This window comes from Equus asinus, chromosome 5 (genome assembly GCF_041296235.1).
Source record: "Equus asinus isolate D_3611 breed Donkey chromosome 5, EquAss-T2T_v2, whole genome shotgun sequence".
Lineage (NCBI taxonomy): Eukaryota > Metazoa > Chordata > Mammalia > Perissodactyla > Equidae > Equus > Equus asinus.
Window position 1 is genome coordinate 58,472,501 of NC_091794.1, and position 25,838 is coordinate 58,498,338.

At 35.7% G+C, this 25,838-nt stretch overlaps 1 protein-coding gene across 1 annotated transcript in view; it reads right to left on the reverse strand.

Annotated features, from left to right (window-relative positions):
• RSRC1 (arginine and serine rich coiled-coil 1) overlaps nt 1–25,838 on the reverse strand; it is a 407,598-nt gene that overhangs the window by 195,838 nt on the left and 185,922 nt on the right. Inside the window, exon 6 of the mRNA XM_070511416.1 lies at nt 11,217–11,253. Coding sequence (XP_070367517.1) covers nt 11,217–11,253 — 37 coding nt within the window. The remainder of the gene's footprint in view (nt 1–11,216; nt 11,254–25,838) is intronic.

Below are 25,838 nucleotides of genomic sequence, written 5' to 3' on the forward strand. Positions count from 1 at the left end.
TATATCAGTTTAATTGTCTTGCAATTTCAAAACAACTCAATAAATACTTACTCAATATTTGCAAGAGTAGGTGCTGAGGATATAAAGCTGAATATTCAGTCAAAAGGTAGTGCCAACAAGGAAATAAATTATAGTATGGTAAATACCAAGATTGAAGGTTGCAATAAATATCACACAAGTTACGTCAAAATTTCAAATTTAAAAATACTAGTCTATAACAAACCTGAAAAATATTTAAAGATGTCACATCTTCTTCTAATTATATTTACTTGGTTTTTGCAAACATCAAATAAGACTTTCTTTAATAAAGCAAGCCATTCCTTTCTCTATTGATCACTGTAAATTCCATCAACAGTCTGTTTTTTTACTTACTATAATCAAGGCAAACAAAAGTGGGAAGAAAACTAAATCTGCACTAACTCCTTAAAATACAAATTATGTAGTCCTCACATTTCTCCTATGAATGCTTTAAATAAAATGCTAATTATATTAACTTCCAATGTTTTGACAGATTTCCAGCAAAAATCAGATTCACGTGTGTATATATGCACACTATATCCAGCAATAAACAAATAAAATGTGCAAGTTGTAAAATATCACGTATAGTATGATTCTATTTGTATAAACAAAGTAAAAGCTAAGTAATATATGCATATGTATGTCTGGTAATAAGGAAAGGTATAAAAGAATGATTACTGAACTATTAACACTGGATTGGTGGTAGATAGGAGAAGACATTCATTTTTTTCTTTACATATCAGTTTTTGACCCATTGTAATGAACATGTATTACTTTATAATTTTTTAAAAGTATCTAATAAAATTCGTAAAATGGAGAGGACGTGAACAAATTCTAGAATACTAGAATTGAGATATTGCTTTTTAGCAATCTGAAGTTACATAAGGAAGAGTTAAGTTTTTTTTCTTTCTCTATAATAATAATCACACATTTGTAGAATGAATAGGGAGAAAATGAAAGAAGTGTCACAGAGAAGTTGTGTGCATTGTTAGGGGTCACACGGTAAAATTACATTCTCTTGACTCCCCATGCTGTACTCTTCATAAAATAAACAGGGTATATGTGTTAAAGTTAAATACAGATGTGATGATCCTGTGGCTAATAGTAACCAGTATGGCCAAAGATACCATTGTGGCAAAGGCATTCTCTATCTTAACTCTTAATGCTTTGATTGGAGATACAGAAAGCAACCCTGTTACCTCTGCTGCTAGCTCTTGCTCTAACATAGTTACCAATGTTAGATCCCAAGAAAGCCATGAAATAACTACCAGGTGCCTTGTGGGATTCTCTGCAATGAAGCAAAACCTACAGTGTCCTGAACTATAATACAAAAAAATATACGAATCCAATAATCAGTTACTCTGGTGATTTCGATAAGGCCTGACTTGCAGACTCACAAGTAATGGGAAGTGGGGGTTATTTAATGCACTTAGAATATTTAGTTTTACTTTATAAAGCTTTGATAAGCACATGTGCATGAAAGTCAGAAAATAAATTTTATCCAGATTAAAGATAAATCTGAGACTATTAGTAATATATAAATTGCATGACATCTTGTCATTTCTTTTTTTTTTTTAAAGCTAACTGGCTACCATTTTCTCCGGAGACCACTGCGTCTTAAAAATGCAACAACAGACAGATCTTTCTTTGGAAGAAAGGGGATGCAGGGAGGGTAGAAAAGGGGCCCAAGTTCATGCTGTCTGAATGACTGGCTAATATTTATTAATCATTTATTGCAGAAGCAATTTTTAAAAACCTTGTAACTGATCAAAATGTGTCAGAGAAATGGATCACTGACAATGGCACTGTATCCGACTGGAATGTGAGCTGGTCCCCAGATTTAAGACCTGTAAACTGCCTAAGAAATCACGACAGCAATATGACATTAACATTTAATCCACATTAAAGGTATTCTAATTTGCACACATTCATAGATACACTTTGTTTGTTAAAAGGAAAGAGAGATTTATGGAATTGATCTTCCAGAAAGAAGAAAAACTTCCTGCTGTTTTATGTCAGGATCACAGTTTGAGGAAAGAGTCTGCTTTAATATGCACATTTACCCTAACCTCAAATACATATTGGCTTAGGTGAGAAAAATAAATTAAAATGCTGGGGGGAGAGGGATCTCTTATGTTGAAGTTCTTAAATAGTATATGAGGTAATAAGTATTTTCCATCAGTGTTTAAAAATATACAGAGCACATAAGTAACGTCAGTGCATTTTGAGATAACTATATTCTCAAACTCATTTGGACAAATGTCACACGCTTTTTCAGAACACAGTGGGGAAATATTAAAATAAAACAGATATTTAAAAATGCAACAAATGAAAGACACGTGACTTTAGAATAGGGTTCCTAACCTCTGTTTGCATTTTCTAGTTCATGTTGTATGTTAACCATACACACATTACACACATAACACATTAAGTGTGCTTATGCTGGTGTTAAATAAAATTATTAGTCCGTAAACTATGAAATACTGCAGTTTTATTTGCAAGTTCTATGCAAAATAGCCTAAAACAGACAGGAAAGGGCTTTTATTAGAATCTGTAGTGTTATTGATGAGTATGTAATAGCAATGGGCCTGCCTACATTTCTGGCAAGCAGCAACATATATTCTACAAACCACTGATGGGATAAACAATCTATTAATGACAGTTGCTTTTCTACACTTAAAACGGGCAGACTGCGTTGCCTGACCACAAGGACAAACAGGTCATCATTCTCAAATGTTATACAATGTAAGAAACATAAATGAGACCTCTGTGGGGAGAAAAAACCCAATGGTATGGCTCCAGAGTTCTTTTGCTATTCAACTATTAATAGAAAGCAAATCCCACTGTAAGTTTTAAACACTTATAACCCTTTTTACTAAAAGATTTATCATCACTTATTTAATTTTCCACCTAAGGCTAAGGTATTATTAGTTCCAGTGTCCAGCTCCAGGCCTGAAATATACAACTTAACATCTGGAACCAAAATAAAGAAAAAAAATGTCCCTTTGTTACTCTTGCAGAGTAAGATGAATTTTTTGCCCTTGTATAAACCTGTGGAGTGTCCATCTCTCCAGGTTTACGAATGTTCAACCTACAGAATCACACTCAGTGAGGACATAGGGGAAACATCTAGATTTTTCATCAGACGCAGAAAGCCTGTTTCATTGGACACACGTCTTTCAAGTCAGTGCCTTTCAATGTACTTTTTTCCTGGTGGTCACTGGACCAGCAGCATTGGCCTCGCTTGGGGGCTTACTAAACGCAGAATCTCAAGTCTCATCCCAGACCCGGAGAATCAGAACCTGCATTTGAACAATATCCCCAGGCGACTCATATGCACATAATGACAGTGAAGCACTGGCCTAGATCACGGCCGGCCCCCTACCCCAACCCACCCCCAATCTTTTGACTTTTCAGAAAAAAGAACAAGGTAAGCTTTAGACACATCATACTGATCAGGATAATTCACTTCATTCTTTGCCAAAAGGGGCATGGCACAGCAGTCCTTCTTTCAAGCCAGAAACAACCTCCAAAACTATTTTGACCTAAAAAAGTGACAATTTTTCACATAGCTCAACCTAATATATTCTGATTTCAATCTTTCTCCCAAGAGGAAAGGATAGCACTATTTTTATAGTTTGCTAATAAAACAATAATAACTATCTTATAATCAAATGGCAAGGCTCCATCTCCTGTACATTTTCATAATTGTAAAAATAAAAATGCCTGTTGATATCACCAGTCCTACTTGACTATATTAAAAACACCCTAAAAAGTAAACATTTTAATCTTCATTCAGTAGTTCAATAAGAGCTACTACTCACTAAATTATCCAGAATTTGAAAACATAAGATGGTAGAAAAATATGGAGTCAGTTCCCTTTGATATAATGGAGAAGAACTTAGAGTCAATTTTCTATACTTTTAGAGCATTATTAATAAAAAACAGTCAGGAGTAATATCACCATCTAATAACCACCCACCTCCACTCCTCCAACCCTTCTGTGTTAACAGACATATACTGAGGTCATATTAGAAGGTCTTTAATTTGTATATGAGTGTTCATCAAATATAAAGTATTATTTCCTTAAGTTCATTATAATATTTAACTAAGCACAACATTACAAGCAGTGTTTTCACTTATTTTCTCTAAGTCTTTAAGTAGATATGGGCACAGAACTCTTTGAGATATTATGTGTTTGATTCTGCTGGCGATTCCTAAAGGAGTCCCACAGAAAAGACTCATTAGGATTAAAGGTCTATTCAACGCTGATTTCCAACATTTTCCATTACGAATTCTCTTTCTCTCTTTTTCTTCTTTTGCTGAGGAAGATTGGCCCTGAGCTAATATCCATTGCCAATCTTCCTCTTTTTGCTTGAGGAAGACTGTTGCTGAGCTAACATCTGTGCCAATCTTCCACTATTTTAATATGGGGTGCTGTCACAGCGTGGCTTGATGAGCCGTGTGTAGGTCCATGCCTGGGATGTGAACTTGCAAAAGCCCAGGCCGCCGAAGCACAGTGCATGAACTTAACCACTATGCCACTAGGCCAGCCCCATGAATTTCTCTTTTGAGATAAAAATTTTCATAGACCCCACCCCTGCCCCTCATAGTAATTGCAAGTTTAATACACAACTGGAAGCACAAACAAAAATCATCTCCAGGAAAACGAAGTACAACACTAAAGTGCCAAAATAGTGAACACAGGTCTAGGATTTGGTGTTACCATAGCACCAGCTAGAGGGAAGAAGCTTAAAAGTGAGTGGGGCCAGAAGTGGCAGCCTCAGGAAGCATTGCTACTGGGAGAAAATCAGATAAATAAAACACAGAGAAGTGACAAAAAAGAAGAAAGTAATAAGAAACAAAAGAATAACGAGGGGAAAAATAAGCTAAAAAGAAACAAGACATGCTAACCCTTTCACCCCTGCTATCCCCATCATCCATTAAAGAAACCGCACTTTGCTGTACTGTAGAAGAGGGCATCCTTGAACTAGGAACCATATCTACAAATGTCTAGGGATTTTTTTAAAAAAAAGGAACGAAGGGAGGGAGGGAGGAAAGGAAGAAGGAGAGAGAGAGAGAGAGAGAAAGAAATCAAACTACCCTCCTACAAAGCTACTATAAGAAGTAAACAGGAAAAACAAATCAAAACATTTCAGCAGTAGAAAATTCTCCCCCCAAAACCAACTATGAAGCACAAGACTCATTTGGACAAAATAATGACAACAAAACCCTAGAATCAGATACTGAAAAAATAAAAACAGAACTGAAAGGAAAAACATTTCAGAAATGAAGAATAAATGATAACATGTCAAAGGAAGAATAAATTTGAATGAAAATTTAATAAGAAATACCAACTAAAACCAGGAAAATAACTGAGAGAATGAAAACAAAAGTAAGTAAAATAGTAAAAAGAGTCTGAGAGAAAGAGACTCAAATAGAAGATGAGTGGGGCCGGCTGCGTGGCCGCGTGGTTAAGTTCGCGCGCTCCACTGTGGCGGCCCAGGGTTCGGATCCTGGGCGTGGACATGGCACTGCTCGTCAGGCCATGCTGTGGCAGCATCCCACATGCCACAACTAGAAGGACCTGCAACTAAGATCTACAGCTGTGTACGGGGGGCTTTGGGGAGATAAAGCAGAAAAAAAAAAAAAAAAAGAAGAAGATGAGCAAAGAAAGACTATATATATATATATATATATATATAATTATATAGAATATATATATGACTGGAGTCTCTAAAGAAGAAAACAAAACAATGGAATAGAACTAATATTTCATACCATAATCCAAGAAAATTATTTCTGAAAATGAGAACACTTGAATCTACATATGAAAGAGCTGAGAAAAATTAGCCAGAAACAATCAACTTTGAGAATTATCCAAGTAAAAAGAAGGACAATGAAAAAACGGCAATGCTTCAAGGCAGAAAAATCAAATTATCTATACGGGTATGAAAATTAGGCTTGTACCAGAGATATCAAGAGCAGAATAATATTTTCAAGAAAGTCAAGGAAAAAAACTGTAAGCTGCAGATTTTATGTCCAGTCAAGCTGTCATTTAAATGGCAAGACTATAGAAAAACAGCTTGAAACATGCAAGATTTGGGGGAATCTTGTACACAGGAGCCTTTCCTGAGGAACGTACTAGTGGATGAGTTTATGCAAATAAGAGCTAAGTGTAGAAACATCAGAGAACAATTAATGGTAAATATTTAATATGTTTAATTTTAGAGGGGATTTTAAAACAAGGTGACACCATGGGTGAAAGAATGGAATGTAAACGTTATATATTCTAACAAAATAGCAAGAATACAGCAAGAAGAAATGGGAGGAAAAAGAAGAACCAGAAAGTCTAACAGGAGCATTGGCTACGATAAAGGTAACAGGTGAGAGTCCAAGGACGCCATTTAAAAGGTTAAGCAGGAATAAGGGGGATTAAAAGCATTATAAAAGATATAAATGCAAAAGTAATCACTAGAACAAAACTGCAAACATTCCTAAATTTCATAATAATAATTGCTCTTCAGAGACAATTCTCCATAGGGTTCTGTGTGTCTTACATCAGCCATCAGCCTTTGTTCACAAACATCTTGGCAAAGATGTTTCGTATTGCAGATACCGTTGGAAGCTAGAGGATCTCCCCCTGGACCAGAAGGCAGTTTGTACCTAACTAGCATAATAAATGTCTTTCCCTTGGGCAAAGTTTGGGTAGATTTTCTACCAGCTCCTTAAAGAATTCCAAAACTTGGTCCCTTAGCTATGACATAAACCCACAGGGTATGTGTTGAACATCACCCTATGGGACTTGTCGGTCAAGGGGAAACTATCTAACCATGAAACACATGCTACTTTTTCTGCTGTTAGTAATCAAGTGCTTTGTCTCTGACCCAGGAATCTCGTGCCTCCTGCCAGCATCTATGAAAGTGTTGGCAGGCATGCAAATAGGCTAAAATCTCAGACCCTTAGTAAAGAAGACACAGCCAAATGAGAAAGAAACACAGCAAATATAATGATATACACAGTAATTTTGGAGTGGTTTTCAGGGTATACTGTTAAGTGAGAAAAAGCAAAGTATAAAAAAGTATACACAATATGTTATTTCTTATAAGAAGAGGAAATATGAACACATACACACATATAACATATGTATACACATACATATACATACTTGCTTAATTTTACAAAAAGAAGCACAGGAAGGAGAAACCAGAAGTTAATAAAATTGGCTACCTAAAAGGGACAGAGGAGAACAAGCTAGAAAGGAAGGGAGTGACACCTCTTTGATAACAACATTGTGTACAATTTTGACTTTTGGAAGCATGTTAGCACTACAGATATTCACGCATATAATTAAATCAACAAGAATGGAGACAAAGGTACCTAAAACTGAATGCAAACAGAAACAAATGAATGCAACTTATTTGAAATGAATAATCTAACTACACTCAAGGGGCAAAAAACTACAAATAAATATTGAACTCTTTTTATTAAGTTTATTTTTCACAAAGTATGGTTGTAGCAATTTTGCAGATATTTTACGTGTATTATATCATTAAGTTGGTAAGTGCATTGGTGTCATTAGGAGTCAGGGTCCTCACTTTGAATGAAGGGAAATACAAATATGAAATGGGGGAGGACAAGAAAGAATTCTGTGGTTTGGATTGAAATTGGAGATGTTAGTATGACTCATAATTTCTTAAAAATAAGCTACCTACCTACCTATATCTCTATTTAATCTAGAACAGAAAGGTCCTAGAAGTAATGAAATCTCAGAGGCAATGAGCACATCGCATGTCCAGATCTTGATTTCTAAATGCCATTTTCCTCTAAAATGAAACAGAGTAATTTGAAGAAATGGCTGATTCCAGGCGTGGGACAGGGAAGGTATAAGATAAGCCTGGAACATCTTGTTTTGCCAGAAAATAACGAAGTGCTTAAAAAAAAAGATGGGGGACCAGCCCAGTGGCAGAGCGGTTAAGTTTGCATGTTCCGCTTCAGCAGCCTGGGGTTCGGATCCCAGGTGTGGACATGGCACCACTTGGTGACCCATGCTGTGGCAAGCATCTCACATATAAAGTAGAGGAAGATGGGCATAGATGTTAGCTCAGGGCCAGTCTTCCTCAGCAAAAAGAGGAGGATTGGCAGCAGATGCTAGCTCAGGGCTAATCTTCCTCAAAAAAAAAAAAAAAAAGATGGGGTATGTTGAAAGGACCCAGAAGCCATCTTGAAAGGATATTTCCTGGAGAAATCTGGGATAATTTCAAAATAAACAAGGAAAATAACTGATAATAATCTATTTAATAAAATAAAAATCCATGCATCCTTGCCCACAATAAATAGATAAAATAACAAAGCAGGGAGGATTCTTCCTTAAAGTAGAATGCTGACTGCTAAATATGGGGGGGAGTGGTAGAGTTGGAAATCTCCATTTTGCAATCATCAGGCAAGAATCATCAACGGATGATGGGGCAGCAAACCTCAAAGGTCCTTTCTGAACTTTAAATAGACATATGCTCTATGGGTAGTAGGTAAGTTTGTGAAAAGAAAAATAAAAGGGTATTGGGCAGCATATTATAAGAAATTTAAGCTAAGAATGACATGCTGAACAGTTCCCAGGCAAAGCTGGCAACACAGAAAGAAAAGAATAATAGGACAAAGGCTGAATCAAGGGCTTGAGAGATTCTGACAAATAAACGCAATCAGCCCGGCAGAGATTGGAGGGGAACACAGGCCGCCTGTCCCACTCTCTTCTCTGTCCTCCCACACCTGCATCTCCTTTCCAGGGTTACAGACAACTGCATCCCAAAAAGAGCCCATACACAGAGTACAAAGACAGGGCAACCACGTGTGTGGCCTATGTCATTTTTTATCAACTTACTTAAGTTTATACTGGTTTTTACCCTCTCTTAGAACAATGCTAATTCTCTATGATAATCCAAATAAATTTGAAAAGACAAAAACTGAAGAAGGCTACATAAAGAAGAAATTAATTCCAAATGTGCGGGATTCTCTTCTCATTCTAATTTTATACCACATATTTTTAAAACTCAATCTATTAGAAGCTATATTTCTCATTGTATTTGGCTATACAGTCAATTCAAAGAAGGGCTACATGTACTAGAAGGCAAGGGCTATAAGAACCTGCTCAGCTGGGCAGCGGAGACACAAACATAAGGAGCACACAGATGTTAGACAGACAGGTTTCATTCATGCTCAACCAGTAAGTTTCTGAGTTCACTTCCTCCTTAAGAGTTATGATATCACTGACTTTACTGAAAATTAGTACACAAAGCAATATATGTGTATATAATGTGGCATTGTGTTATATATTCATATATTCATAGTTAATAATTCATGGTCGATGGGTCAACTTTACAACAGAAAGTTAGTCTTTTGAACAACTTAGATAAAATGCATTAAAATCATTTAATTCCCACTACCTGTTGTGCTAATCCAGGCTCTCTCATCCCTAATATGCATTATCTTTGAAATATATTTGATGTATATGACCTACATAAAAATGAACTATAACTTAGGGTCAAGAATAGAAAAGAACAATTAACAAACAATTGCTCCCGACTTTAATAAGTGGCTATGTTTCATCAAAGGTTTTAAAATATTTTTAGTTGGAGAATTCTTTCTTTAGATAAAATCTAAAAATTTACAAAATAACCAAAAGTGGAACTACTCCAGTTAAAGTGGGCAGCGGACGTCTGGAGGACCACTGCTTGAGGAAGCTTCCTGGTAGCCTGAAGCACAGTTAGAAACCACTGCTGTATGAGATTCTAAGGAGTATAAATACCCGAAACAGTCACTGAGAATGAATTGACTAGTAAGTGTGGAAAACATGAAATTTAAATAAAAATATCTAACCCATTATTATTTACTGGGGAACACGACCAAGTAAATATAAATTATTTTTAATAAATAATAATTTACAAGAGAAGTATAAAAGACAGCTCATTTTGGCACTATGGTAGCTGTTCTTCCTTGTTATAAGCCCCTAGGTGATACTGGAATTTGATGTCTTTGATTAACATTTTTATTCTGATGTCCCTATGTCTAAATATATGTGTCACTATGAAGTGATAAACAAGGATTCAGGAAATAATTTTTAATGAGAATAACAATGTTATTTATTTACTTCTAATTTGGACAAACACATAGTTCAAATTTTCTAACTCAGTTACTACACCCAGCTTTTTAATAATTAATCTGTAATTTTTAGGATCATGTTTTTAAAAGCCTAAGTTTTCTCAGTTTCCTTTAGCTACTGAAAGGAAGACCAAAAATCCCTTCCCACTCTACAACTACTACAAGTCAAAATGAGGCTGCCTCTTGCTACTATTTGCTGTTGTGGGAGCAGAACAAAAACCATTAATAGTTAACAAAGCTACAATATGATATATAAATGAAGTCTTGCATTAAAAAAGTACTTAGATTGTATTTACAAAGTAAACTCTATCACTAATTTTTCAACATTTGGATTTGACCAGAAACCAGAGCATGACTTTACGATGTTGTTTAAATGAACTACTTAATATTGTAAAGAACATTCAATGTGGTGAGCTCAACGAATTTTGGACTTGGTATAATACAACAGTTTTTCCAATTCTTTGATCAATGGACAAATTTTAATGTTAAGTCAGTTTGAATTTCAATTATGCTTTAAAAATGTTTACTTAAACCCAAAATTTTGCATCTCAATTATTTTATATTCTAAAACTGAATGTAGTTTAAACCAATGCATTATTCATAGAGCAAAGACATCAGGAAAAACAAAGCTGTGCACTCCTTTCAAAGCCGTTAAATTGCTAAAACATACCACATTTATGCATGCAATATTTGACTGTGTTTTTCTTAAAATACAAGCTTGTTTTTGTCAGATCAAGATATGCCAAAAATTCTACACCAAACATTTTTGTTTATAATTAAAGCAATCATCAATCCAAGGATTGTCATCCATTTTATTTCATCTCTACATCAAAAAAAGAAAGTAATTTAAAAAAATTTTTTAATTCCCTTGAAATGATAAGATAAATGAAAATGTAAGTGCCTTCACATAATAACAGTAAGCTGACCCTCTGGGAGATGGTTAACTTTCTTTATACAAGGTATTCAAAGCTCATTCAAAAGTGTTCATTTAGAATGCAGATATCAAAGACGACGCAAATGTTCAAGAGAAAATTAGAACTTACCAGATGTTCTAATCCAGCTTTGATGTTTCCAGATTCCCTAAAATAGAAGAATAAAAGTTCTAAATAGTTGCTAAACCCTTGTCTCCTATAATCTATGTTTACCTCACAAATGTTTTATAAACCCTTGTAATTTTTTCAAATACCTTTACTAATGTTGATAACACCAATGTTTATAAGGGCAAAAAAATTTCCATCAAAAGGGAACAGATAACTTATTTATATCTAATAGTATTACCACTAAAACTGGTATTCCATTAACAGAAAGAATGTTTCAGATTTTTCAAAGTCAGCAGAGAATAAAAAGAGGTCAAGTGTATTATCTTACTATTCACACAGTATCTGTTTATTTCACATCAGCTTTTTCATTAGAGTTTGATTTTTCTAACATTTATGATGAAAATATTCAAACAGCAGATTCTCTCCACCATGTAGATTCTACAATTGACATTTTACCACATTTGCTTTATCAAATATCCATCCATCAATGGTTATATTTTTATGGAAAGAATATGCATATAAAGAATATGTTTGTGAGTACATAGGTAAATAACTCAATCTCAACAAATTTTTTTCTGACATTAATTTTATTAACTCAGTGCATAGTACAAATCAGGACCTAAGACTGTTGTAATATTAAAAAACAAAATATCACAATAGAAAACACAAACATCAAATATCATGATATATTTTAAGTACTTAATTTCTTGCTTTCCACTGTAAATAAGACTGCTGATGGAACTAAAAATACAAATAACTGTGCAAGTAGCAAACATAATTTAAATACACATTTAGTGAAACTGGCAAATAGAGTTTTTTTTCCTGACTTCAGTGTATACTAATCTATTAGTGACAAATGGACTTTGACTTCTCCCACTCTGACCAAGTAGCACTTTAATTTCATCATAAATACCAAGCCTTATTTTTTAACATGAAATTATACTTCTACCATACTGCAGAAAATAATTGGGAAACATTCAACAACCAACAACAGTATCGCATTCATGGTGTTTTCTCTTTTCTCCACATCTCTTTCTTTCCCTGAAGGGGCCCCAACTTAATTTCTTTTCTCTTTATTTTTGTCACCAATTTTCTTTGTCAGAAATATATTTATCTCTGTTTCCTTTGTCTTGCTATCCGATGTTTCCAAATTCCCCTATCTTCTTCTCTTTGGATCTGCTGCTGGAAAGCTATACCCACCATTTCTGACCTTTGCTCTCACTGCCCAGAATACATCCCAGTGTCGACTGAATAGCACTTGTCTTTAGCCATTCTCTTCTCTACTTTCTGCTTCTGGCAATCTGAGCAATATTATATAGTCAATGTTTAAAAATTTAAGGATTTCTGAAACTCATTCTCTGGACGCAGTCCTAGTGACAAATAATAGGAATAAATTGCAACAAGGTGTTAGAGAGCTACATAAATAATTATTTTTAACTTTATTATTACAAAATTAATGAAGCTGGAAGTCCAATGGATCTTTAAGTTTTCCCAAGGACATTCTCATACAGTCATCTGTGTAACTTAAAACTTAAACAAAAGGAAGAATGCTTATAGTGAACCATCTGACAGTGCAATGTGTGTGTGTGTGTGTGTGTGTGTGTGTGTGTGTGTATCCACTACAATAAAATCAAGTCTTCCTCCCATCACTGACTCCCAGTTCTCAATCACTGATATTGGCTGTTTGTCCTTCTACAGATATTCTACGTGTGGATGCGTGTGTGCGCTTGTGTCTTCCTTCTTCTATTTTTTTCTTTTTTTAACCTGAACAGAAGCATATTATACACACTGATGTGTAACTTCACTTGGCAATCTATCTTGGAGTTTTTACTATATAATACACATTTACTTTGCTTTTTCCCCCATGGCTACATTGTCACATAACAGTTCTTATTAGAAAATAACATTGTAATATAAAAGAACAAAAATGCTCCGATTCAAAGTTCAAGCCTATAATTTATTACCTGAAACCACTGGGGCTAGACACGCTTCATCAGAATATTTCGGATTTAAGAAAGGTAATAAGGCATATATACTGTATGCCATATGACACCGACAGCAAGGCTTGAAGCAGCACCTCATCACACACATTAATAATTCCAAAAGAAACACATGAATGTCCACACAAAGTGGGGTAAACAAAGACTATAGAGAGCTTCATTTCAGGGTATGTTTTGTTATCAACTAAGTTAGCCATAAACTTAGGGAAAATCTCCCAATTTTCTGAGCTATTTGCATTTTGAAATCAAGGATAAGAAACTGCTCTGTAAAAAAAAAAAAAATCTTGGCTAGGTTATTGCTTTGTTATCTTTCCAAGTGATTCTTTACATTAAATGATATTTAGGAAATATGCCTTTTGAATGGTATGCCTGAAAGAAATCTAAGCATCATCCTTGACACACGCACTTTCCTTCACTACCAAATGTAAACAAACGTAATCAACTATGGGATCCTGGCTATCCAACATTCTTAATGATCACTTAGGTTTAACCACTTCTTTCTATCTTCACAGATATTATCTTATTTTAGGCTATCATCTTTTCTCTCCCAGACTACTGCAAAGCCTCTTAACGGTCTCAATGGCTTGTGCCTTGCCCCATGTCAACTCACTCTCCATAATACAGCAGGATCTTTCTGAAATGTAAGCTTGATGTTGTCAATTCTCTTCTTAAAATCCACAACATCCTGTTCTCCAATTTAATCATTCCCTCTATTATCTTGCCAAAGCTACATCACATGGAAAGTGATAGCAACAGCCACTACAAACTACTATAACCTGGCTCCACTCACCACTGAGCCACGTACTTTCTCTATCTGAAATGCTCCTTTTCTCACACCTGCCTCTAATCCTCGTCCAGCTAAAAAACAAATATCCTTCAGGACTCAACCTAAACTATACCTTCACTGGGGAAACCTTCTTCTTTCCTCACAAATGAAGTAAGGAACTCTTCCCATGTGTTCTCATCACAGAATTTATCACAGTTATTATAAATACCTATTTACTTTCCCGCTGACACCACTAAAATGAAAACTACTTGAGGACATGGATTGCATCTTTTTAATTTTCATATCCCAGCACCCAATACAGTGCTCGAACAGGAGTAGATATTCAACTAATAACAGTCTGACATCTCAACATCATGAGGACAAACCTGGATGGAGTCGGTGGCAAGCAGCTCAGGTCTCTGAGTGGTCCTACCCAGTCCCACTCTATCTCCATACCCACAAAGAGCAAGGCAACTGCAACAGTGAGGAGTGGTTTGGGACAGTAGTATTAGGAACCGTGTGTGTGTGTGTGTGTGTGTGTGTGTGTGATGGGTGGTTGTTTTGCTTTGTTTTGTATTGTTCTTGAAGGAGTAGGAGGACACAATGGAAAAAGTGGCTGATTGAGGCCAGAGTAGAAGACTAGAGGCTTTGCAATCCAGTTTTAAATTAACCTGGAGAAGTACAAGCCAGAGCCTAAGTGTTCACCCCTCTCCTTACCAAGCAAGGCAGTGGAATGATGCGAGGAAATAAAAGAGATGTCCACAAGGAAAATTTTAAGATCTCTGAGATGTATAAGCACAGGGAAAGAAAAATAACAAATGGAGCAACCTCATCTGGAGAAAACAGTATAGACTGAGCAAGAATATAATGTAAGCATAACAACATCTTCAAAGACAAGCGAAGACTTTTAGAAATTAAACAAAAACAATACCTATGAAAAAGAATCAATAGGAAATAGTGAGTATTAAAAATACAATCGTTTGAAATAAAGAACTCAGAGGATGGCCTGAAAGCCCAATAGCTATAGACTCAGAATGAATTAGTGAGCTGGAACACGGGGGTGGAGAGCTCCCTCAAAAGGCAGAGGAAAGGGGTGAAAAGACAGAACAAACCTGAAATAAATTTAAGAATAGGAGTAAAAGTGTGAACGTCTATATTCCCATCAATAATGAGAATCCTAGAAGGAAAGCAAAGACGAAATAGAAGAAATATTTGAAGAAATAATGACAAAAAATTTCCCAGATATAGAAATATTCAAATTTTAGATCGAAAGAGTACATAGGGCAGTGAACAGGATAGTTGAGGGAAAATCCATAGCAATGTATAATATAAGGATAACTAAGACTATTACAGATCAAGAAAAAAGTCTAAAAGCTTCCAGAAAGAAAAAGCATACCCCTCCATCAAGGAAGAATAACACTGACATCAGACTCTCGACACAAATGCTGGACACGGAGTATTAACTCCCAGGATGAAGGGTTAAAGGAAAATGACTGTGAACCTACAATTTATATACAGCTAATAAACTATTATTTAAACTGAAGGCAAAGTAAACAAATTTCAACATAGACAGTCTCAGGAAATTCTCCACACAAAGACATTATTTGAAAGAAGTTCTGAGGAATGTAACGCAGTAAGAAGAGAAATATTCAGGAAGAAGGCACAAGATAAATAAAGCAAGTAAAGTTTGGCATAGGATGTAGTACTTCTTGTAATCTAAGCAATCAATGACTAAAAAGAAAACTAAAAAAGTTCACCCATAATGATCTGGAATTAAAATGCCAGAAGAATCTTAGATTGGGTAAGAAACAAAATCCAGCAATGTGTCATTCAGAAGAGACACCTAAAACAAAAGGATTCAGAAAAGTTTCTGAAAAAGATAATAAAAGATACAGCCAGGCAAACACGAACCAAAAGAAAGCTGGGGTGGTAACTTTAATGACAAAATATATTGAAACCACTCCTTCCCAAAAAATATGTATATTTTTTGATATGAGAAAAAGAAGGACGTTGTATTCTAGTAGAAGATACAATAGATCAAGAAATTTTCATTTATGTTTAGAAAGTTTGCATATGTGTAAGGCTTAACACGTATCACAGATTAGGACAGCAAAGTTTCAACATGTTCTCCATGAAAATCAGCTTTCTTTAGTTTTACTTTGGGCAGAAAGACAAGGAAGGGTGGCCATCTCAAAACAACACAGGTAAAACATCACGAATACATAAATACTAACAAGACAGCACAAGGCATAATCCCTTCTAGAAGCAGAAGACCTAAACTCAAATCAAAGCTCTACTACGGAACAGCTGCAGGAGCTGAGGTGATAATCCAGCAACTCTGAAGCTCAGATTGTTCATCTATGATGCAAAGATTTTTTAACACTTGCCTTACCCAACACATAAGGTTTCTGTGGAAAAATAAGCAAGATAATGTGTACGAAGACACGCTATAAATTGTGATGTGCTATAGAAATCTGTTATTATGGTAGATATTTAAATACAAAAGTCTTAAAAGTGGTTCCAAAGTCTTAATGAATTTTTTTAAATAGGGAGGCAAGATCCAAGACATTGACAAGAGGGATCTTGCAACAAATGGTATAAAGCCTGTCCTTTTTAGTGGTCTGTCTCTTGGGTTGTCCCTGTCATGACTTCATCAATATTTGTGCAACTCCTTTTGCCCTGTGCTGAAAGCAGACTTAATTCAATTATAGGTCTCAAAACTGATAAAATGGTCCTGAAGTGGAAAATGGGAAGAGATTATTGGCAAATGAATAAAGATTTGTATCGAACTAACACACAGGAGTACAGCAGGTCTTTTTTTAATCATTCCCTGTCTTAAATCTTCTGGGAATCATGAGTTTCCCTTCCCCTCACGCAGCACATCGATTTCTGAATTAGACTGCAATATTAAATAATTAATATACTTGCCATGATTGATGTTTTGCATTAGTTGAATATTAGGTTATCAATCAAAATCCACTTGGTTTAATGTAATAATATTGAAAAAGTGTCACGGGCTGTTCATCCAATTTGTAGTTGAGGCAGCACAGATAGTAATGTTGGCACAAGACGAGGCTCTAAAGCAGGAAATGCAGTGGCTCAACATGTATGAGGCAGACGTTTTTGAAACTAACTGGGACAAGGCTGAGGTAATCCTAAATAAACCTTGTGGCACCTGTCAGTTTCAGCGTTACGTCTCCTTCCAGAGGGAAGATGCCAAGCATCAATCATATCATGGCAGGCAAGAAAAAAATTAAAATAAAGATACCAATTTACCTCTGTGGCAAAGAGATTTCATTATTTTGCCAAAGGAAGCATGCTCTAAACCCAGAAACTGTTACTATGATAAAGCTTATATCCTCTTAAGAAATTTCTAAACAATAGAATAATATTTTTTAGATCTAGTCTTACTAAGAAGGGATCAACTTTTTTTTTTTTAATATGAGAACAACATTCCACCAAAGTGACGGTTCAGGTTTTATAATGGTCTAAGGGAGTCAGGTGCAGGAGGCACAATTAATAACGGCACGTATTTTGAAAACTCCTATTCCTTCTGACAATGGCATTCTCCTTTACTCTCAATACTTTGCATCTACACTTGTCAAAATATTAGCTTAGAAAAAAATTTTTAACTACTTGCTTCTTTCAGTAAAAGTAAATAATTTTTCTCATCATTCCCCATTACATCAATCTAAAATCTATTATGGATTTACTTATAAAAGCAGTATTTTAAAACAGATTAAATTAAAAAAGACATCCAAAAGAAAGGTGATGTTTTTGGGTGAGGAGTAGAAAAGTAGCAAAATAAATATAAAACAAAATCATTTCATAGAGCAAGCCCAAAATCCAGTGTTTAGTTATAAAGTACTCACAAACCAAAAATGCAGATAACTAACTGAAGTAGCATTAAAGTATCATTTCCCTAACCAAATCTTTAGGAAATAAAAGATTAAATATATTTATAATCAGTAACGTGTATGTATTACCCCAAAGAAAATGTGCACATCCACAGTAATTATGAAAAACAGAGTAACTCCTAAGTAATAAAAAATTTTATAGTTTTTTTTGTCATGAACTAAGCATATTATTCACTTTTAAAAGATTACTATGGTACAGATTTCTACAGCTATATGAGATAAGATCACAGTTAATTTTGTATTCTCTTTCATAAAGCAAAAAGCTCCATGATTTGGGTTTTTTTTAAAATAATGGCAGTCAAGGTTTTTAAAAGCCTGAGTTATAAATGATAAAAATATCTATATCTCCCATCTCAAATACTAATTGATAAATTTTCACATGTATAAGATCTTTTCTGTTATGTATGAAATGTCATTAAGAAAAAATTTGATAATATATAAATCTAAGAAAAACCTGGGTTCAAATTCCAACTCTACTACTTACTAAAAGTATGAACTTTGTCAAGTATATATATCTTCTCTAATTTTTCCATTCTTAAGCTCAAGTCAAAGATTAAAAAGATAATTAGCATATATATATATATATATATAACTCAATAAATACTGGTTCGAAATGACACACTAATAATGGACCAAGTGACTGTATTCCACTTTCAAAATCAAGAAATATCTTTATAGATGTTATGTTTTTTAAACCACCTTAAAATCCGTTTCAACCGTAATACCTATAAATAAAAGAAAAATCTATTTTTCAAACAAACACATATAAAGAGCCTGGCCCAAGAGCCAGCATCCAGTAAGAATACCATGTATACTCTGAGATACGCACATTCTTATATCCTGATCTCTTTGAAAGGAGACAGAACGACAAAGTGTGTTGAAAAAAAATAAGCCAAAAAAAATTTCTCAATTACCTAAAGTTTTTTACATTTTAATCCCAACAGGAAAAATACATAATCTCAGCACTAAGTTCCAAAAAGATCTTCGTTGAATTCTCAGTTTCAACTTACCAGGTTTGGTTAGAATTCTCAGCACTTTTCTCCTGATTGGAGAACACCTTGCAAATTAGTGGCTCTAAATGTATATTGTTACGTTATTACAGTTCAGAATGACAGTTTTCAGATGTTTGTACTTTACAAGTAGCTTTTTATCTGATAATTATTTGCAATAAATTCTGCTCTAGAACTTACAAATTACTTGCACAGATAAGCGTACCATGGTTACTGAATTTTACATGTACTGCTGTCTTTTTAAGATTCTTTAGTTAGTTTCACAAATATGAGTGAGCATCCACTAAATCAAGATGAGTTTAAATTAAACATATCAAACAGCTGAGGACTTACGAGACATACTAAGCTTATTGAAATGGGAAGCTGAACACTTAAGTTGGTATGTGTCAGTTAAGCCATTTACAGTCAGTCAGGTAAACAGGTTCTGGAGTTCACATAAAGGGTGTACAGGGGAAAGAAAAGACATTTCAATGATTTTGAAGTCGTGCTCTGGATAACAGTCTCAGATGAAGGAAAACTAGGAGAATTTATCACCAGTAGATATGATATAAAAGAACTGCTAAAGGAAGTGCTTCAGACACAAGAGAAATTACGCCAAAAAGAGACTTGAAATATCAAGACTGAACCTATCTGCTATTTCCCACATGCAGAACTAACATTCATAATCAATGACAATCTTCTTCCCAGATGTAGCTCAAGAATCTTTCTCAACACTGCTGCAAGGAGTCACTGCCAGTAATCTGGAGTTAGCAGGTGAGAGCAATCCATTCACCACCACCCACTTCAAGCCATGTTCTTGACCGAGTTCAAGAGACATTCAGAAAAAGGAGAAACTGCCATATGTGTTAGAGTGGTTGGAAAATATTTCAAAGAGTAGAGTAATTTTAGCTGGATCCTGAAAAACTGACTGCATTTGAGCAGACTGGGTAAACAGAAAAGAAGAGGCAGGAAGAGTGAACTCAAGGGTCCCAGATGACCTGATCGAGGTCAAGTAAGGGAGAACAGCCTCTCCAGAGTATATGCATTAAAAGGTCATGTTACTTTTAGTCTTTAATTTTAAATAATTTTTATTATCTAAGTTTTCAGGGCCACCATGTACAATTGTGTACGTTGTTCGCTATGGGGGAAAAAAGGAAAGAAAAATCTAATGAGGCAAGTGGAAGCTAAAAGCTACATGCCCTGGCCAAGCAGTGCATTCTGGTGTGGTACTGCATCCACAGAAAAAGGGATGTCTTTTCCTAGTATGCACAAACGTACCATATGGGCTAACAGTGGCCCTGCAAATAATAAATGCTCATTGTAGAAAAATTCAAAATTACATCCGGTCCCAATGAAGCAGAAAATAAAAATCACCTGAAATCCCACCAGCCCAAGATAATATCTAAACATTTCAGTTTTTTCCTCCATTCTTTTGCATACACATTAATACACTTATTTTTCTTACAAAAATGAGATCATTGTTGATTTCTGCTACGTAGCTTAAGTTTTTTCACTACTTAATTATATAGTGTAAACAGCTTCTCAAGGTCAATAAATATATTTGCATATAATATTTTTAATGTTTACATACTATTCTGCTTATAGATGTACAATAAGTTAACTCATCCATTATTGCTGGACATTTGGGTTGTTTCTGATTTCTTATTCTAAATAAAACTCGGGTATAAAAAAAAGAACCGATCAGGGGCTGGCCCTGTGGCCGAGTGGTTAAGTTCGTGTGCTCTGCTGCAGGCGGCCCAGGGTTTCGTTGGTTCGAATCCTGGGCGTGGACATGGCACTGCTCATCAAACCACGCTGAGGCAGCGTCCCACATGCCACAACTAGAAGGACCCACAACGAAGAATATACAACTATGTACCGGGGGGCTTTGGGGAGAAAAAGGAAAAAAATAAAATCTTTAAAAAAAAAAAAAAAGAACTGATCATTAGATGTAAAAATCATTTATGGATTTTACGTCACGTTTATTTCATTTGGAGGACTGGGGTTAAATAATTTAAAAAACAGGAAATAAACCAGTATATTTTATCTCCAGTACTTAACCCTAAATAATTTAAATTTATACATATTTAAATATAAAGTATCATTATCATTTATAATAATTTAAATTTAAATACAATTAAAAATAAATTTCTACTTTCGAAGAAGTTCATTATCATAGAATTACGCCCAACGACTTCATAAAATCAATATCTACCTATGTATAACATAGAGTCAACAATCCTGAATGGAAGTTAACAAATATATATAAGTATTCTATTCATGTCTTCAGCTACTAAAATTGAGAGAAAATGCAACACGTATATTTTTCCTGAGAACAGCAAACTCTCAGTAACTCAGAAATTGATTGTTCAGTTTCACAATTATTAAAGTCTTGTGATGCTTCTCCTCTTCCTTCTGATATTCTCCTGTGTAACTACACTGATACTCTGGAATGAAACAAAAAACTAAGGTGTGATTTTAATCAGGTAAGCACCTAATAATTCTAGGAAATAAAACTACGAAAATTCTTCCTTTGCTCAGTGAATCAAAATAAACCCCCAGCCTAGAATTCAAGATCCTTGCTCAAATCAAACTATACGCCATTTCCGAAAGACCTCTTTGCAGTTCCCAGCACTTAAAGGTTTAATCATATTATTGTCTATGTGAACTGACCTCAGATGCCCCACCTTTGAGGAAATAGTGAACAGCATGTGCCAAGCTCCGCAGTGAGTGCTTTACATGGATTCGCTCATTTAATCCTTATCACTTCATTTTAAGGAGGGACAATTACTATCCCCACTATACAGACGAGATAACTGAGACTCAGAGCACACAGTACACCCCTCAGCTAGCAGAAGGCAGACATAAAACCAGGCAGCCCGAGTTCATTGCCCAAATTTTAATCAAGAGAGAATTTATTACTGTCAATCTCTAAAAACAATAACCTCAATAAGAGAACAAGACTTTGTGGTATTCTACTTCTTAATTGGAACCATGATTGGAAAGGAGGCTGCAAAAGGGTGAGAATATAAGTAAAAATAAACACTGACCTTTGATGACAGGTTACTACATGCCAGGTGCTGAGCCTGGTCATTTACACTTATAATCTCAATAAATTCTCAAAATATTCCCCAAAAGAAAAATCTGTATACATGGCTAACATTTAGGGAAATACTAAAGTGCACAGATCTGCAAGGTGAAACGAAATGCCATTGTTCACTTCACAAACAAGCAAAGATTAAAACAAATGACGATGTTTCCACTGTTGGCAAAGGTGTGAGGAATCAGGTACCCTCACATGCTACAGGTGAGAGCAGAAAATAGGACTACAACTTCTCCAGAGGACAACTGCAAAACGTTCAGAATTCCCAGCAACACAGATAAAGCCCTGGACCTGACAGTTCTACTTCTCCAGATTTATCCCAATGACACATTCCTAATATAGGAATCATGCCATTGTATTTAATACCAAACAAATAAACAAAAAACCTAAAACAAACTAAATGTCCAATAATGGTAAACTATGAAATATCACATCTATAAAACAGAAAACCAATAGCCATTAAAAATTATGATGTAGTTGTATATTTCCAAGAAAATGTTCTTGTGGCATATTGTTTAAAAAAAAAGAATATTACAGAATGATATGATGTCAGAGTTGTTGAAAAGTTTTATACATGGATGTGTATAATGTGAGTACATGTGTGTATGTATCTGTGTGTAACCAAAAAGTTAAAATAAAATGTTAACAGCATTTAACAGTGGAATTTCCAGTGACTTTTATGTTCATTCTAATTTTCTGTTTGTGTTTTCTAAAATTTCTTCCATGAAAACACATTAATGTTGGTCCACTTTAAAAAAAAGCATTTAAGAAAAAGTCCTCTCAGCACCTCGATGGAGTAGCACATTATCCTCATTTTGTAAATAAAGGATCTGCAGCTCAAAGTCAGAGAGTAACTTGCTAAGATGCCCAAAATAGCTCTATCTGAATCCAAAGCTCATACTTTTTCTTTTACAATAGAAATGCTGCCTGCTGTGTTAGATAAAATAAGGAGAAATCTATATTCAGCCCACACTTTTCCTGTTCTCTATACCCTTGAAAAACTTTATCACAAATTATCTGTGTACATGCCAGTTACCTTCACTGTTTACTTTAAAGACTCAGTCTACATTTTTGTTCATCTTTATACCATCTGCAGAGTTTAATACTAATAGAATCTTCCTAAATTTGGTACACGATTGTATAAGATACAGACGAATTCAATTTAGAGTTGGAGAATGTGAAACTGGAACAGAGATAATAGACACAGTTACGTCCATGATGCATGAGACAAACGGAGAAGGTGAACCCTTCAATAATTATCAAGCATAGATCCTGGGTGTGCCATGTCAAACTTTAAATTTCCCAAAACTACACATTAAAGATAAAAGTCTTTAGGTCTTGGGATACGGTTAATTAAAACAATTTTATTTATATATCCCTAACATTAGCTAAGGTTCACAAAATTAGAATTGGAAGGTCTCATTAGGAAAAGCAGAGAAGTAAATAGCACAACAAAATATTTTAAATGCTACATTAGAATTCTAACTTCATGAGGTGTGTGTGTGTAGGGGGAGTACTTTGAGGGTGGGGAAGAGGAGGAAGCTGTGGGTAGCAGAGTCGAGGAAATACTTCAGAGAGATGATGCTTACTTGAGGTTCCTTCTAACAAAGGCATTCCCACCACAGGGGTTCTGGAATCAGCCCCTCTGGGTTCTTCAAAGACTTCACTCCTTCAATTATCTGTTGTCTCTTCCCCACCCTGTACTGCAATTGTAGAGCAAGGAGGGGTTGAGGTGGTCCCTTAGGAAACAAGTCAAACTGAAAGTAACAATCAAACCTTTATTCACTTAACTTGTAACAACGCGAGCAAAACTGAAAGTAACAATCAAACCTTTATTCACTTAACTTGTAACAGCGCGAGCAAGAGGCAAAAAGAAGCATTTGCTCCCTAAAGCTCCATTTTCCCCCTCAAAGAACAGCTTGGATGAGGGTCAGGTGGATGCAGTACAGGGCAGTGGGGGGTGGGAGTGCGGGAACGACCATACTGGGGGGTGGGGTGGTAATCTCACTGCTGGGGAACTCAGTGCTAAAGGTTCTGAATCTTGCCTTTTGGACCAGTGGACCACAGGAGGGAAGGGGAGAAGGGCTAGGAATGAAACAGTACTGAATCGAAGCGGAGAAAAGTGCCTCAGATCCCAAAGAAGAAGGCCTTTGATGGAAGCACCTGGGCTAGGAACACCTATGGTGGGTCTGAAAGATCACAGAGAGGATTTTGGCCCAGGGCCAGACTCCTCAGCAACCATCCTACTTACTTCTCTGTTTCCTCAAACTTTTTGAAAAACTATATACACACTATGCCTCCACATTCCTACCTCCTATCACATCCAAAAATTACTCTTCCTAAAGATATCAGTGGTTTCTCCATGTTATCAAATCCAAAGACCACTTTATCACCCTTCTGTTTATATACTTCTCAGAAGCATTTGATACTGTCAAACACTCTCTCCTGCACGTCCTCTCCTCACTCGTCTTCTAGGATATCACATAGTCCAGGTTTTCTACATTTTCTCAAAAGATGACTTCTCAAGTCTCCTTTGTAGGTTCATGCTCCACTCTCCAGCCATCAAAGGCTGGAGCACCTCAAGGCTCAGTCCTAGGCCTTCACCTTGTGCTATACTTTCTTCCTAATCCATCTTGCCCTCACACACAGCAATAATAGCAACCTATAGGTAAATGACAAAAAAAAAAAAAAAAAACCAAACCCAGAACACTGTATAGTCTTCAGAAGCTCCAGATCCACTTATCCAGTTGTCTGTTTGACATCTCTATTTGGATATCTCAAAAATCAAAATCAGGAGTTAAGTTCACATGCTCTGCTTCAGCAGCCCAGGGTGTGTGGGTTCAGATCCCAGGCGGCTCTACACACCACTCATCAAGCCATGCTGTGGCAGTATCCCACATACAAAATAGAGTAAGACTGGCACAGTTGTTAGCTCAGGGACAATCTCCCTCACCAAAAAAAGAAATCAAACTAAAAAATTTATAACCAATGGGTCCAAAACTGAACTCAAGTTCCTCGTTAAACTTGATGCTTTTCAGTATTTCCTATTTCAAAAAGAAGTCACATCATTCATCCTGTTGCTCAAGCGAAAAACTTAGAAATCAACCTCTTTCCTTTCTTTCCTTTCTCTCTACATATATAATCTGTCATGATTCTATCTCTTAAGTAATCACAGAAACTCTCTATCTTTATTTATATCAATTGCCACCATCCTAGTCCAACTACTATCACCGCTGGCCTTTGTTGTTAGTACTGTTGAGTCGATTCTGACTCCTGGTGACCTTCTATAAAGCAGGGCAGAACCCTGCCCAGTCCACTGCACCATCCTCTCACCTTCTGGTGCTACATCAGACAATGTTCCACTGCTATTTATAGTGTTTTCATGGCCAATTGTTTTGTAAGTGGGTGGCCAAGTCCTTCTTCCTAGTCTGTCTTAGTCTGGGAGCTCTGCTGAAACCTGTCCACCATGGGTGACCCTGCTGGTATTTGACACACCAGTGTCACAGCTTTCAGCCTCACAGCAACATGCAGCCACCACAGTATGACAATCAACAGACAGGTGTGTGGTTCCCTAACTGGGAAACGAACCAGGGCTGGAGTGGTGAGAATGCCAAATCTTAACCACCAGACCACCAGGGCTGGCCCCCCCTGGCCTACTCTGTCTTAACTGTCTCTTAATCATTTTCCCCACTTCCACTGTTGTTTCCCTCCCATCCACTTACCACAAGACAGTCTAATTACGTAAAAATGGATCAAATTATTCCCCTGCTTGGAACTCTTCAATGCCTTTCTGCTGAAGTCATCATGATTTGGCCCCCTCCTGCCTACATCATTTATTCATTCAACTATT